This window comes from Microcaecilia unicolor, chromosome 1, assembly GCF_901765095.1.
Source record: "Microcaecilia unicolor chromosome 1, aMicUni1.1, whole genome shotgun sequence".
Lineage (NCBI taxonomy): Eukaryota > Metazoa > Chordata > Amphibia > Gymnophiona > Siphonopidae > Microcaecilia > Microcaecilia unicolor.
In genome coordinates this window covers 277,470,829-277,485,292 of record NC_044031.1, presented here as the reverse complement: position 1 = coordinate 277,485,292, position 14,464 = coordinate 277,470,829, and the positions used below count along the sequence as shown (strand labels likewise).

General features: G+C 44.4%; 1 protein-coding gene across 1 annotated transcript in view; it reads right to left on the bottom strand.

The window, feature by feature from the left end:
* The window catches only part of MYH9 (myosin heavy chain 9), a 390,958-nt gene that overhangs the window by 314,483 nt on the left and 62,011 nt on the right, over positions 1-14,464 (bottom strand). Inside the window, 1 exon segment of the mRNA XM_030206870.1 lies at positions 240-267. Coding sequence (XP_030062730.1) covers positions 240-267 — 28 coding nt within the window.

The following is a 14,464-nucleotide window of genomic DNA, read 5'->3' as shown; positions in this document are numbered from 1 at the left end:
CCTAATATGGTATCTAAGCGCCTCTGTTTGCAATGCAGATCGTACTCCTATTCAGAGACCAGAAAGTGGTATACAAGTGGATTTAAAAAAAAAAAAAAATAGCTACCACCCCCCAAAAATTTATAAATTCCACATATGATGGCAAGACACATATGAGCAAGTCCAAATGCACTAACTACATGAATAATACATCACAACGCTAATTCTTAAAAAGCAGAACAAGGCAAATCAATACTTACGTGCAAAGAATGGATTGGTCTTCCCTGTCTGAAAAACAAAAAAGTCAAATATGACACAAGGAAAATCTGAATGTTATAAAGCTCCAAATAAAATGTAATTATACTCCAGTTCATATCAAGATTTTTTTTAAGATCATCCCTAGCCTTATGACTGCACTGATAGAAAATCATTTAAAAATTTACTAAAATTTAGTTTCCTGCATAGTCAAACATCTTTTTGAAAAATGACCTCCATTTTAATTGAAAGATGCTACTGGTAAAGAACCCAAAGAACACAGAATCTTAAATTATTCTGAACAAATTTGAAGACAATGCTATTAATTTATAAGTTTGGAAGTACTGGAGAATTTTAGATGCATACAACGTAGATTTGAGCTCTATGCCGTTTATTGCATAAACGTTTTGCATTCACATTATATATAAGCACAAAAGCAAAATGCAGACAAAATTCAAAATGCTTCTATTATAAAACATGCTGTAAATGGAGTACTTAAAAGAAAGCTGATAAGAGCGAGAACATAAATTGTTAGTGTTTGAAGCTGAAAAGAGCTATAAATGGCAACAGACCTTTGTGTCAGGAAAGTAAACAAAGGCAAGAGAAAAAGGACACAGATATGGATCTCTAAACAAGTGGCTTAAAAGGTAAAAGCAAAGAGGTGGTGTTCATGAAATACAGAATGCAAGAGGAACACAGAAAAGTATACTGGATAAAACTCACAGAAGCTAAGCTGTAAAAAGCATAGGTGGAAGAAAACGGTTAGAAATGTAAAAAAGTGAATTTTCCAGGTACAGTGGTGGAAATAAGTATTTGATCCCTTGCTGATTTTGTAAGTTTGCCCACTGACAAAGACATGAGCAGCCCATAATTGAAGGGTAGGTTATTGGTAACAGTGAGAGATAGCACATCACAAATTAAATCCGGAAAATCACATTGTGGAAAGTATATGAATTTATTTGCATTCTGCAGAGGGAAATAAGTATTTAATCCCTCTGGCAAACAAGACCTAATACTTGGTGGCAAAACCCTTGTTGGCAAGCACAGCGGTCAGACGTCTTCTGTAGTTGATGATGAGGTTTGCACACATGTCAGGAGGAATTTTGGTCCACTCCTCTTTGCAGATCATCTCTAAATCATTAAGAGCTCTGGGCTGTCGCTTGGCAACTCGCAGCTTCAGCTCCCTCCATAAGTTTTCAATGGGATTAAGGTCTGGTGACTGGCTAGGCCACTCCATGACCCTAATGTGCTTCTTCCTGAGTCACTCCTTTGTTGCCTTGGCTGTATGTTTTGGGTCATTGTCGTGCTGGAAGACCCAGCCACAACCCATTTTTAAGGCCCTGGCGGAGGGAAGGAGGTTGTCACTCAGAATTGTACGGTACATGGCCCCATCCATTCTCCCATTGATGCGGTGAAGTAGTCCTGTGCCCTTAGCAGAGAAACACCCCCAAAACATAACATTTCCACCTCCATGCTTGACAGTGGGGACGGGTTCTTTGGGTCATAGGCAGCATTTCTCTTCCTCCAAACACGGCGAGTTGAGTTCATGCCAAAGAGCTCAATTTTTGTCTCATCTGACCACAGCACCTTCTCCCAATCACTCTCGGCATCATCCAGGTGTTCACTGGCAAACTTCAGACGGGCCGTCACATGTGCCTTCCGGAGCAGGGGGACCTTGCGGGCACTGCAGGATTGCAATCCGTTATGTCGTAATGTGTTACCAATGGTTTTCGTGGTGACAGTGGTCCCAGCTGCCTTGAGATCATTGACAAGTTCCCCCCTTGTAGTTGTAGGCTGATTTCTAACCTTCCTCATGATCAAGGATACCCCACGAGGTGAGATTTTGCGTGGAGCCCCAGATCTTTGTCGATTGACAGTCATTTTGTACTTCTTCCATTTTCTTACTATGGCACCAACAGTTGTCTCCTTCTCGCCCAGCGTCTTACTGATGGTTTTGTAGCCCATTCCAGCCTTGTGCAGGTGTATGATCTTGTCCCTGACATCCTTAGACAGCTCCTTGCTCTTGGCCATTTTGTAGAGGTTAGAGTCTGACTGATTCACTGAGTCTGTGGACAGGTGTCTTTCATACAGGTGACCATTGCCGACAGCTGTCTGTCATGCAGGTAACGAGTTGATTTGGAGCATCTACCTGGTCTGTAGGGGCCAGATCTCTTACTGGTTGGTGGGGGATCAAATACTTATTTCCCTCTGCAGAATGCAAATAAATTCATATACTTTCCACAATGTGATTTTCCGGATTTAATTTGTGATGTGCTATCTCTCACTGTTACCAATAACCTACCCTTCAATTATGGGCTGCTCATGTCTTTGTCAGTGGGCAAACTTACAAAATCAGCATGGGATCAAATACTTATTTCCACCACTGTATGTTAGTGGAAAGAGGAGAGCTACAAATAGAACTGCAAGACCAAGAAACTGAGAACCACTATGTGGACAGTGATGAGTTTAAAAGTGGACACACTAAACAAATGCTTCCATCCTGTGTTAAGAAAATCCAAGAGAGCAACCTTTGTCAGCTGATACAAGTACACATGGGAATACAACAGATATTGCATTGTTCACGCAAGGAAGTCTGAATTTGAAAAAAAACAAAACAAAACAAGTGAACAATGCCACAGGGCCTAATGAAATCCATCCCAGAATACTGACAGCACTCAGATGTTCTGTCAGGTCCCGTTAAAAGGTCTGTTTTTATAAAACTTTGGAGACAAGACAGGTTCTATGGGACTGGAGAAGAGCAGATGTGGTCCCTCTTCACAAAAGTGATGACGGAAGTGGGGCACTTCCTGCAACTAAGTCTCACTACTGCAAGAAAGGATAGTGAATTTCCTGGAATCCAATTCTATTCTATACAGATACTTCTATACTGCTTGTAACCTTCAAAGCAGTTTACACTCAAGATGTATCATTTTTGGACATGAATTAGTTTCAAAAAGCAACAAAAGGTTTACAATAAATCAGAATAAATGTGTTTTTAAAGCTTTATGAAAAAATAATTTGCTATAGTTTGTAACTGGGATTGAACTCCAGATCTTGGGACCTTGAAAAGGTTTTTGGAACTCCTCAGCTGTCCTCTGGTACCCCAGTAGACACATTTGTCAAGGTTTCACCATAAACACTTTTGTGAACTAAACATGCGATTTTGAATTTAATGCATGCCTCCATTCTTAACCAGTGAAATTTCTGAAATAAAGGGCTAGCTTCACTATATTTTCCAAAAACATGTATTAAGCAAGCAGCCGAATTTTGCAATAGTTGTAAATGGTTCAGCTGTGTTGACTGATATTATGGCATAGTAATCAAGGAGAGGTATCAAGATCACCTGAGCAAGTATTCTAAACGTATATCTCAAGGATGATCTTATGACACGTAATTTATGCAAGTGAAAGATTTTCTTACTAAAGCATAGATCTAATTTTTATGGGTTAGGCTAGATTCTAACAATATTCCTAATACTTTAGTACTAGATTCAATCTTTAGAAAGGTTCCTGAGGAGAAAGTTATTATTTCAGAGCTGATCTTTTAATAGTCACCAAACCATATGACTTTAATCTTTTGGGTGTTTTGTGTTAATGACCTATCAATGTTATATAATATTTTATAAATTAAAAAAAGTCTTGCCCAAAGTTTTTTTGTACTGGTCAAAGAATGAAAATATTACCCGCGTAAGATAATGAAAACATTTTTTAGATTGCAAATATCCTCCCAGAGATTCATGTGGGTTACAAGATCTGAAGCAAAAAGGTTTAACAAATGAAAATCATGCCAAACAAATCTGACTGATGTGACTGTGACCAGAGAATTGGATCAAGGATACATGCTAGATGTGTAGTCTACTTTATTTTCAGTAATAAAGCCTTTGATGGTTTATGGTTAGTTTAGTTTTTGCTATACTACCTTTTACAAATGCAAAGTGATGCACAGTAAAATTTTCAATTTAAAAGAAAAGGCAGTATCTGCTAGGAGACAGAACTCCATTATCCAAAAGAGAAGAATCAGTACAAATGATATAGTACATGAGAACTTGCATCAACAAAAACATAGCAAAGAGGTAGTAATTGGAAGGGAGGAAGGAAACAGAGTAGAGGGACCAATGGAATGAAAAGAGAGACAACCAAAAACCAGTTGATGTACACCAGAACATCCATGCAATCTAGGAATTCAGAATGAAAGCCAATTCAGATAACATTTTAAGAATGCCTAAACGCCTAAAAACCTAATGTTCAATACACAAGGAATGTGGAAGGGAATTCCCGAGGAAAGGGGCCAGGTAGAAGAAAGCAGTTTCATGAGGATGGAAGACCAAACGAAAGCCAGCATGGTTAAAAAGTGAGGTGAAGGAAGCTATTAGTGCTAAAAGAAAATCCTTCAGAAAATGGAAGAAGGAACCAACTGAAAACAATAAAAAGCAGCATAAGGAATGTCAAGTAAAATGCAAAGCGCTGATAAAGAAGGCTAAGAGGGACTTCGAAAAAAAGATTGCGTTGGAGGCCAAAACATAGTAAAAGATTTTTAAAGGTATATTAAAAGCATGAAGCCGGCAAAAGAATCAGTTGGACAGCTAGATGACAGAGGAGTAAAAGGGGCAAATCTGGGAAGACAAAGCCATAGCGGAGAGATTAAATGAATTCTTTGCTTCGGTCTTCACCGAGGAAGATTTGGGTGGAATACCAGTGCCAGAAATGGTATTCTAAGCTGACGAGTCAGAGAAACTTAATGAATTATCTGTAAACTTGGAGGACGTAATGGGGCAGTTCTACAAACTGAAGAGTAGCAAATCTCCTGGTCCGGATGGTATTCAACCCAGAGTACTGAAAGAACTGAAAAATTAACTTGTGGAGTTGTTAGTAATATGCAATTTATTCTTAAAATCAAGCGTGGTACCGGAAGATTGAAGGGTGGCCAATGTAACGCCGAGTTTTTAAAAAGGTTCCAGAGGAGATCCAGGAAACTATAGACCGGTGAGTCTGACGTTGGTGCCGGGCAAAATGGTAGAGACTATTATAAAGAACAAAATTACAGAGCATATTCAAAAGCATGGATGAGACAAAGCCAACATGGATTTAGTGAAGGGAAATCTTGCCTCACCAATCTACTACATTTCTTTGAAGGGGTGAACAAACATGTGGATAAAGGTGAGCCGGTTGATATTCTGTATCTGGATTTTCAGAAGGCATCTGACAAAGTACCCCATGAAAGACTACAGAGGAAATTGGAGAATCATGGAATTGGAGGTAGTGTTCTACTGTGGATTAAAAACTGGTTAAAAGATAGAAAACAGTAGGGTTTAATGGTCAGTATTCTCAATGGAGAAGAGTAGTTAGTGGGGTTCCCCAGGGGTCTGTGCTGGGAACACTGCTTTTTAACATATTTATAAATAACCTAGAGATGGGAGTAACTAGTGAGGTAATTAAATTTGCTGAGGACACAAGGTTATTCAAAGTTGTTAAATCGTGGGAGGATTGTGAAAAATTACAGGAGGACCTTACGAGACTGAGACTGGGCATCTAAATGGCAGATGACGTTTAATGTGAGCAAGTGCAAAGTGATGCATATGGGAAAGAGGAACCCGAATTATAGCTATGTCATGCAAGGTTCCACGTTAGGAGTCACAGACCAAGAAAGGGATTTAGGTGTCGTCATTGAAGATACGTTGAAACCTTCTGCTCAGTGTGCTGCTGTGGCTAGGAAAGCAAATAGAATGTTAGTATCATTAGGAAAGGAATGGAAACAACAATGAGGATGTTATAATGCCTTTGTATCGCACCATGGTGCGACCGCACCTTGAATACTGAGTTCAATTATGGTACCCGTATCTCAAAAAAGATATAGCAGAATTAGAAAAAGTGCAGAGAAGGGCGATGAAAACGATAAAGGGGTTGGACGACTTCCCTATGAGGAAAGGCTAAAGCGGCTAGGGCTCTTCAGCTTGGAGAAAAGGCGGTTGAGGGGAGATATGATAGAGGTCTATAAAATAATGAGTGGAGTGGAACAGGTAGATGTGAAGCAACTGTTCACGCTTTCCAAAAATACTAGGACTAGAGGGCATGCGATGAAGCTACAATGTAGTAAATTTATAACTAATTGGAGAAAATTTTTCTTCACTCAACGTGTAATTAAACTCTAGAATTCGTTGCCAGAGAATGTGGTAAAGGCTTAGCGGAGTTTAAAAAAGGTTTGGACGGCTTCCTAAAGAAAAAATCCATAGACCATTATTAAATGGACTTGGGGGAAAATCCACTATTTCTGGGATAAGCAGTAAAGAGTGTTTTGCACTTTCTTGGGATCTTGCCAGGTATTTGTGACCTGGATTGGCCACTGTTGAAAACAGGATGCTGGGTTTGTTGGACCTTTGGTCTTTCCCAGTATGGCAATACTTATATACTTATGACTGGAGTCTAGTAAAACACAGGAGAACATAATGCAAGAAATTCAGTCAATGAATATAAATGGTGTACTGGTTTATAGGGAAAAATTGATGCAGCACGATAAAGAGGAAGACCTGTGAAAGTAACCCTGAGCATCAACATGAGCATCTTAAATTGGCAATGGTAACGTATAGGTAGCCAAATGGCAACTGACTTAGAGAGATTAAGAACAAGTAGATTGTTAGCAAACCAGGATGAGAAAATTAGGTTCTTACCTTGGAAATTTTCTTTCCTTTAGTCATAGCAGATGAATCCATTACGAGTGGGTTGTATCCATCAACCAGCAGGGGGAGATAGAGAGCACTGAAAAACCATAGTGCCTCATGGCCAGCTAGCTCCATCTGCCTCTTCAGTATTTGAAGCTTCCAAAGCAGTGTTACACCACAAAGCATAACAACATGAACTTTCCTCACTGCGGATGAACGCCCCAAAACTGGAGCTACAAGTCAAAGGAGGGAATGAACTCATCCTCCTGTAACTGAACTGAAATCCAGAAGACTGTTTTCCAACTTCTCCCAATGAGGAAACATATCTACAGGAAAAACTGAACATAAAAGTAACATGAATCGTATAAATCACTACTGAGGGAGGGCTCATGGATTCATCTGCTATGACTAAAGGAAAGAAAATTACCAAGGTAAGAACCTAATTTTCCCTTCCTAGTCATCAAGCAGATGAATCCATTACGAGAGGGATGTAACAAAGCAATCTCTAGATAGGGTGGGAACAAGCCATACCACGCGCCAGCACTTGTGCTCCAAAATGCGCGTCTTTCCTGGCAGCCACATCCAGCCTGTAAAGTCGGGCAAAAGAGAGCTTCGAAGCCCAAGTAGCTGCACTACATATATCTCTTGAAGAGAGAGTGCTCCAGTTATTGCAACAGAGCCCTTCGCACATCCAGAAGGTGCAACTGCCCATAGGCTTCTGGAAACTCCTCTTTAGAAAAGGAGGGCAGGAAAATAGGCTGGTTTAGGTGAAATGCTGAAACCACCTTAGGCATGAAAGAAGGCACCGTACGTACCATTACTCCGGACTCTGAGAATTACAGAAATGGGTCTCGACAGGACAGCTCCTGAAGCTCAGATACCCGTCTCGCCGATGTCACGGACACCAAAAAGACCATCTTTAAGGTCACATCCTTCTCCGAAGCTCGCCTAAGCGGCTCGAAGGGTGAACACTGAAGGGCCTTTAAAACTAACCCCAGGTTCCAGGCCGGACACGGGGCCCGCACGGGAGGACTGAGCCGAAGCACCCTTCTAAGAAACCGTGTCACATTTGGGCAAGCAGCCAGAGAGAGGCCAGCGACCTTCCCTCGAAAACATGCTAAGGCTGCCACTTGAACACGCAGGGAATTATAGGCCAAGCCTTTTTGTAAACCATCCTGCAAAAAGTCAAGTATCGGCGAGACAGAAGCCCGCATGGGTGTGATCGCTTTTAGAAGCAAACCAAGCCTCAAATTGGCGCCAAATCCTGGCATATGCCACGGAAGTGGAACGCTTGCGGGCCTGCAGGAGAGTGGAAATGACTTTACTGGAATATCCCTCGTCTCTCAATTGCGCCTTCTCAATAGCCATGCCGTAAGACCAAAAGCTGCAGGCGTCCTCCATGGTCACTGGGCCCTGTGACAACAGGTTCTGTACCAGAGGTAACGGCAGGGGATCCTAGTGGTTAGGGTGGTGGACTTTGGTCCTGGGGAACTGAGTTTGATTCCCAGCACAGACAGCTCCCTGTGACTCTGGGCAAGTCACTTAACCCTCCATTGCCCGCCGCATTGAGCCTACCATGAGTGGGAAAGTGCGGGGTACAAATGTAACAAAAATAAAAAAATAAATACTAGCATCCGCCGGAGGTCCGCATACCATGGCCTCCTGGGCCAATCCGGGACAATGAGAACCACCTCTCCTTGGTGGAGCCGAATCCGCAGGAGTACTCGCCCTATCAAGGGCCACGGAGGGAACACATACAAGAGGCCTTAAGGCCAGGGTTGAGCCAAGGCATCCAACCCTGCCGAGCGATTTCTCCGTCTGCTGTAGCAGCACGGGACTTTGGCATTTGTGCTTGATGCCATAAGATCCATTACAGGCTTTCCCCATTTGGCACATATCTGCAGGAATACTTCTTCTGCAAGTTCCCATTCCGCTGGGTCGATTTGATTCCTGCTCAATCAGCTTGCACACTGCTCTGACCTACAATATGAGCTGCTGACAGAAACTGCAGATGAAGCTCGGCCCAGTGGCAAATCTGCGAAGCTAGTGCTATGCACTGAGTGCCTCCTTGGCGATTTATGTAGGCCACTGCTGTCGTGTTGTCCGACAGAACTCTGACAGCCAATCCTTCCAGGGTCAATTGAAAGGCCAGAAGCGCCTGGAAAATCGCTTTCAACTCCAAGCGATTGATGGACCACTCCGACTCCTCGGGTGTCCAAAGACCCTGGGCATGCCTTCCCCGGCAATGTGCACCCCAGCCCTTCAGGCTGGCATCTGTTACCACCAGGCACTAATCGGGGAGCGCTAGTGGCATTCCATGCCACAGCATGCTGTCTGAGAGCCACCACACCATACTGAGCCGGGCCGCAGGGAGCCACGTGAGTCTGCATTGATAATCCTGAGATATTGGAGACCATCGTTGAAGCAGGGAACACTGCAGAGGTCTCAGGTGCGCTCTCGCCCAAGGCACCACTTCCAAAGTGGCTGTCATCGACCCCGACAGCTGGACTATGTCCCAAGCTCGCGGGCGAGGCATCCTCAGGAGCAGACGGACCTGGTTCTGAAGCTTGCACCGCCTTTGCTCAGGTAGGAAGACCATCCCCGAGGCTGTGTCAAACCGGATCCCCAAATATTCTAGAGATTGAGGGGGTGGGGTCAGGTGACTTTTGGCTATATTGACGACCCAGCCCAGAGATTGCAGTACTGAGACCACTCTGGCTGTAACCTGATGACTGTCTTCTGCAGAGTCTGCTCTGATGAGCCAGTCGTCTAGGTACGGGTGAACCCGGATACCCTCTCGCCTGAGAAAAGCAGCTACTACCACCATTACCTTGGAAAAGGTTCGGGGAGCTGTGGCAAGGCCAAAAGGCAAGGCCCGAAATTGGAAATGTTTTCCCATCACCGCAAAAACCTCTGGTGCGGGGGCCAAATTGGTGTGTGCAAGTAAGCTTCTTTCAGGTCCAGAGACGTGAGAAATTCTCCTTACTGTACCGCCGCTATGACGGAGCGCAGGGTTTCCATGTGAAAATGCCGCATATTCAGAGACTTGTTGACTTGTTTTAAGTCCAGGATAGGCCGAAAAGACCCTCCTTTTCGCGGAACCACGAAGTAAATGGAATAACGGCCAGAGCCACATTCAGCGGAAGGCACAGGGGAAACCGGCCCAATGTGAATCAAGCCAATGTGAATCAAGCCTCTAACGCCACCCATTTGGCGGCAGAACCGCATCTAGACTCCACAAACACGTCTCTTATCGGGGCATTGAATTCTATTCTATAGCCTTCTCTGATCAGGTCCAAGACCCACTGATCTGAATAAATCTTGGCCCACTCCTCAAGAGGGAAAGTCGTCCTCCTATCACAGGAATCGAGGAGGGGGCCAGCGCACCATCATTGAGAGGGTCGCCCTTGAACTCCAGGTCTTGAGCATGCTGCTGCAGAACGTTTGTCCTAGTGAAAGGAGTTCCTCTGCTGAAAACGGGCACGCAAAGTGAACCCATCTTGATTTCCTACTTATTAGCGAAACTTGGATCCATGACTCCAAAGATCCAATAATCCTAGAGCTCTGTCCTCTAGGATACAAAATTACCCACTGGAGAAGAGAAGGAAAAAAGAGGAGGCAGCATAGCAATAATCTATAAATCCCAATTCACAGTCACAACAGCAGCAGAATCTATACTTCCTCAACTTGAAATAGCCTCAGTCAGAATCAACCACCCCGACCTACGTGATCAATTAAACCTAATCCTATTTTACAGACCCCCCGGGCAACTGGCAAGATTCACAAACCCATTTTATGGATTTCATATCGAATACTTGCGTTTCCATCCAGGACCTTCTCATAGCAAGAGACATCAATCTTCACCTGGAGGATACTAACTCAAGCAACGTACGTGACTGCAAGGACTTCCTTCAACTATGGGAGCTCCACTGGCCAAACATGCAACCCACCCATAACAAAGGACACACACTAGATATCACCCACAAATTCGCATCAGAACCTAACCTCACACTTATAGATACAAAATGGACAGCCATGCCACGGTCCAATCACAACAAAGCAAACATTTCCCTCCGCTGGAGAACAAAGAAAGCACAACAAAACAAGAAAAAAAAAAAAACCTATACTACGAGAGGCAAAACAGACCCACTAACATTCTGGCATCAATTTTATACAGACGAATGGACAACACCAACAGACTCGCCCCAATTTCTCTAAGAATGGGACAACAGATGCGGAACAGTACTAGACAACATAGCACCACTTCAAACCAGAACCTCACATAGAAAAAACTCAATACCATATTTCAATGAAGAAATGAAAGAACTAAAAACACAGGTCAGAAGATTAGAAAGAACATGGAGCAAGAAAAAAGACGAACACACCCTCAAAGACTGGAAACAGCTACAAAGAAAATACAAATACACTATCAGACAAACTACAAGAACGTACTACAAAACCATAATAGGACCAAACTACAAGAACGTACTACAAAACCATAATAGGACCAAACTACAAGGATACACACAAACTCTTCTCGCTCGTAAACTAACTCCTAAATACTACGCCGGTTACCTCTAATAATATAGATACCCCATCCGCAACCATCTTGCCAACTACTTCAATGAAAAAATAAAGCTCTGACTCATGATACCTACCAACATCACTGAGTACACAAGCATCCTTGAATGTCTAGACCCAAAACCTGGGGAATGCCCATGGACCAACTTTGACACGATATCGTCAGATGAACTCACAATGGCTCAGAAAATACGCCAAGTCACAATGCAAATTACACATTTGCCCTACTAGCCTAATAAGATCCACCCCTAGATCATACCAAGTAACAACAAACGCGGACATATCACCCCCATGGATACCTGAATGTGGAGTTCCCCAAGGATCCCCCCCTCTCACCAACTCTCTTCAACCTAATGATGATACCCTTAGCCAAACTTCTAGCCAATCAAAACCTCAACCCCTACATATACGCAGACAATGTTACGATCTACATCCCGTTCAAACAAGATCGAAACGAAATCACCAACGAGATCAACCAAAGCCTCCAAATAATGCACTCCTGGGCAGATGCATTCCAGCTAAAACAACGCAGAAAAAACACACTCTCTTGTACTCACTTCACAACATAACACAAACTACTCCTCCACCATAACCACACCATACTGTTCGCGACCCGTCTCACAAAATCTGAAAATTCTCGGAGTTACCATGGACCGAAACCTCACACTCGATGCCCATGTGAAGAATACGATGAAAAAAAATGTTCCACTCTATGTGGAAACTCAAAAGAGTAAAACCCTCCTTCCCGAGATACATCTTCCGTACCCTAGTACAGTCAATGGTAAGTCACCTGGACTACTGCAACGCATTATATGCTGGCTGCAAAGAACAGACTATCAAAAAACTCCAAACTGCGGCCAGACTCATATTTGGAAAAACCTAAATATGAAAGTGCAAAACCCCTAAGAGAGAAACTTCACTGGCTCCCACTCAAGGAATGGATTGCATTCAAGATCTGCACGATTGTACACAAAATCATTCACGCAGACGCCCCAATCTACATGCTAAACCTTATGGACCTGCCTCCCAGAAACGCCATAAGATCAGCCAACAAATTTCGCAATCTGCACTTCCCCAGCTGTAAAGGACTAAAATACAAGTGGATACACGCCACCACCTTCTCTTACATGAGCACGCAGTTGTGGAATGCATTACCTACAGCCCTGAAAACTATTGATGAAATAACTAAATTTCTAAAATCTTTGAAGAAACATCTTTTCAACAAGGCCTACAAAGAGAACCCATAGCCTTACAAAACTACCTCACCAACCCATCCAGTTAAGGCCCACCTTCTATACTATCACGCCTAACACCTTTCTTTTCTCTTCCCTTACTCAACCATTGTACATTATTAATTGTATCTGATATCCTGGAATGACTATGTCATAACAAAACTCTGTACGCCACATTGAGCCTGCAAATAGGTGGGAAAATGTGGGATACAAATGCAATAAATAAATAAAATAAAAATAAACACAGAACGCCCCGGGCGGTACCTTCTAGCTTCATGGAAGCGAGGTCTGTAAGAGGAGGGAACCGCCTGACCCTTGGAAGAAGGCCGCGGCCTATCCTCGAGTAAGCCCTGGGTTTTGGCATCCCCTAGGCCTTTCACAATTTTCTCCAACTCCTCACCAAACAGAAGGCCTTGAAAGGGCAACTTCACCAACCTTTGCTTAGAGGCCATGTCAGCTGCCCAATGCCGTAGCCACAGAAGACGTCGAGCCACCACCGCTACAGCCATCTGTTTAGCTGAAGCTCTGACCAGATCATAAAGGGAGTCAGCCAAAAATGACAAGGCCAACTCCATCCACGGTGCCACCTCCTTAAGGGGCTCCGCTCCATCTCCGGGCTGTTCCACTGCCTGTTGTAACCAAGCAAGGCAGGCTCGGGCAGCGTAGCAGCTGCATGCAGACGCCCGTAAGGATAGGCCTGAAATTTCAAAGGATCGTTTCATAGCTGCCTCCAGGCGACGGTCCCGCATGTCCTTCAGGGCAACTCCTCCTTCCACTGGCAGGGTCGTTTTCTTTGTCACAGCCGTGACCAGGGCATCCACTTTAGGCACTGCCAGGCGCGCCAAATGCTCCTCACTTAGAGGGTATAATTGCCCCATAGCCCTGGCGACTTTCAAAGGCCCCTCGGGGTCAGCCCATTGAGCCATGATAAGCTCTTGGATGGAGTCATGCAAACGAAAGGCTCAAGCAGGCTTCTTAGTACTTGCCATCCTCAGATTACCGGAGGAGGTCTCAGTACTCCCAGGGTCTTCTATAGAGAGTACCTGCAAGGCATCAGTAATAAGCGCTGGCAGCTCATCGCAGTGGAAAATCCTCACCGCGGAAGGATTATCTGGATCCGGTGGCAATCCTGTACCTTCTTCTGGCTCTCCAGACCACGAAGGCCTGCCAGACCCCTCAGAGTCCTCACATCCCGACCACTGGGGGGGGGGGGGGCGCGCCACTCTCTGAAGGGGAATCCACCCTACTGCGCTTGTCTTGCGGCCATCTGTCAGGGGAAAACGCGCCTGATGGTAATCCAAGGCCAGACTCCACTGGAGGGGATACAGAAAGCAGTGCCGCAGGGGACCCCTGCGGAAGAGCTCTTTTCAACATGTATGTATTATGCAGCAATAAAACAAATTCAGGGGAAAATGGCTCACCCTGGCCTCCCGGTTACAGTCCGGGGAAACAGCTCTTTTATTAGCCTCCACACGAGGCGCCCCTCCAAGCTCAAACCCCTCCGCCTCAGCGGGAGTTGCGCCATGCTGTTCCAAAATGGCGCCCGCTGCCAGCTCCACTGAGCGGGAAGGAACATCGCTCGTCATGCTCAGGCCGGCTCTACCGTCTGAAAAGCACGCCTTACAGAGCCCCGCTGCAGATTTGCACTTGCCACAAACGGAACAGTGCTTTACTTTCTCAGCAGCCATCGCCAAAAGCGGCAGAAATTCAAAATGGTGGATTCGCGCCAAAATCGTTCCGAACGCGGGCCCTCCCCAGAGGA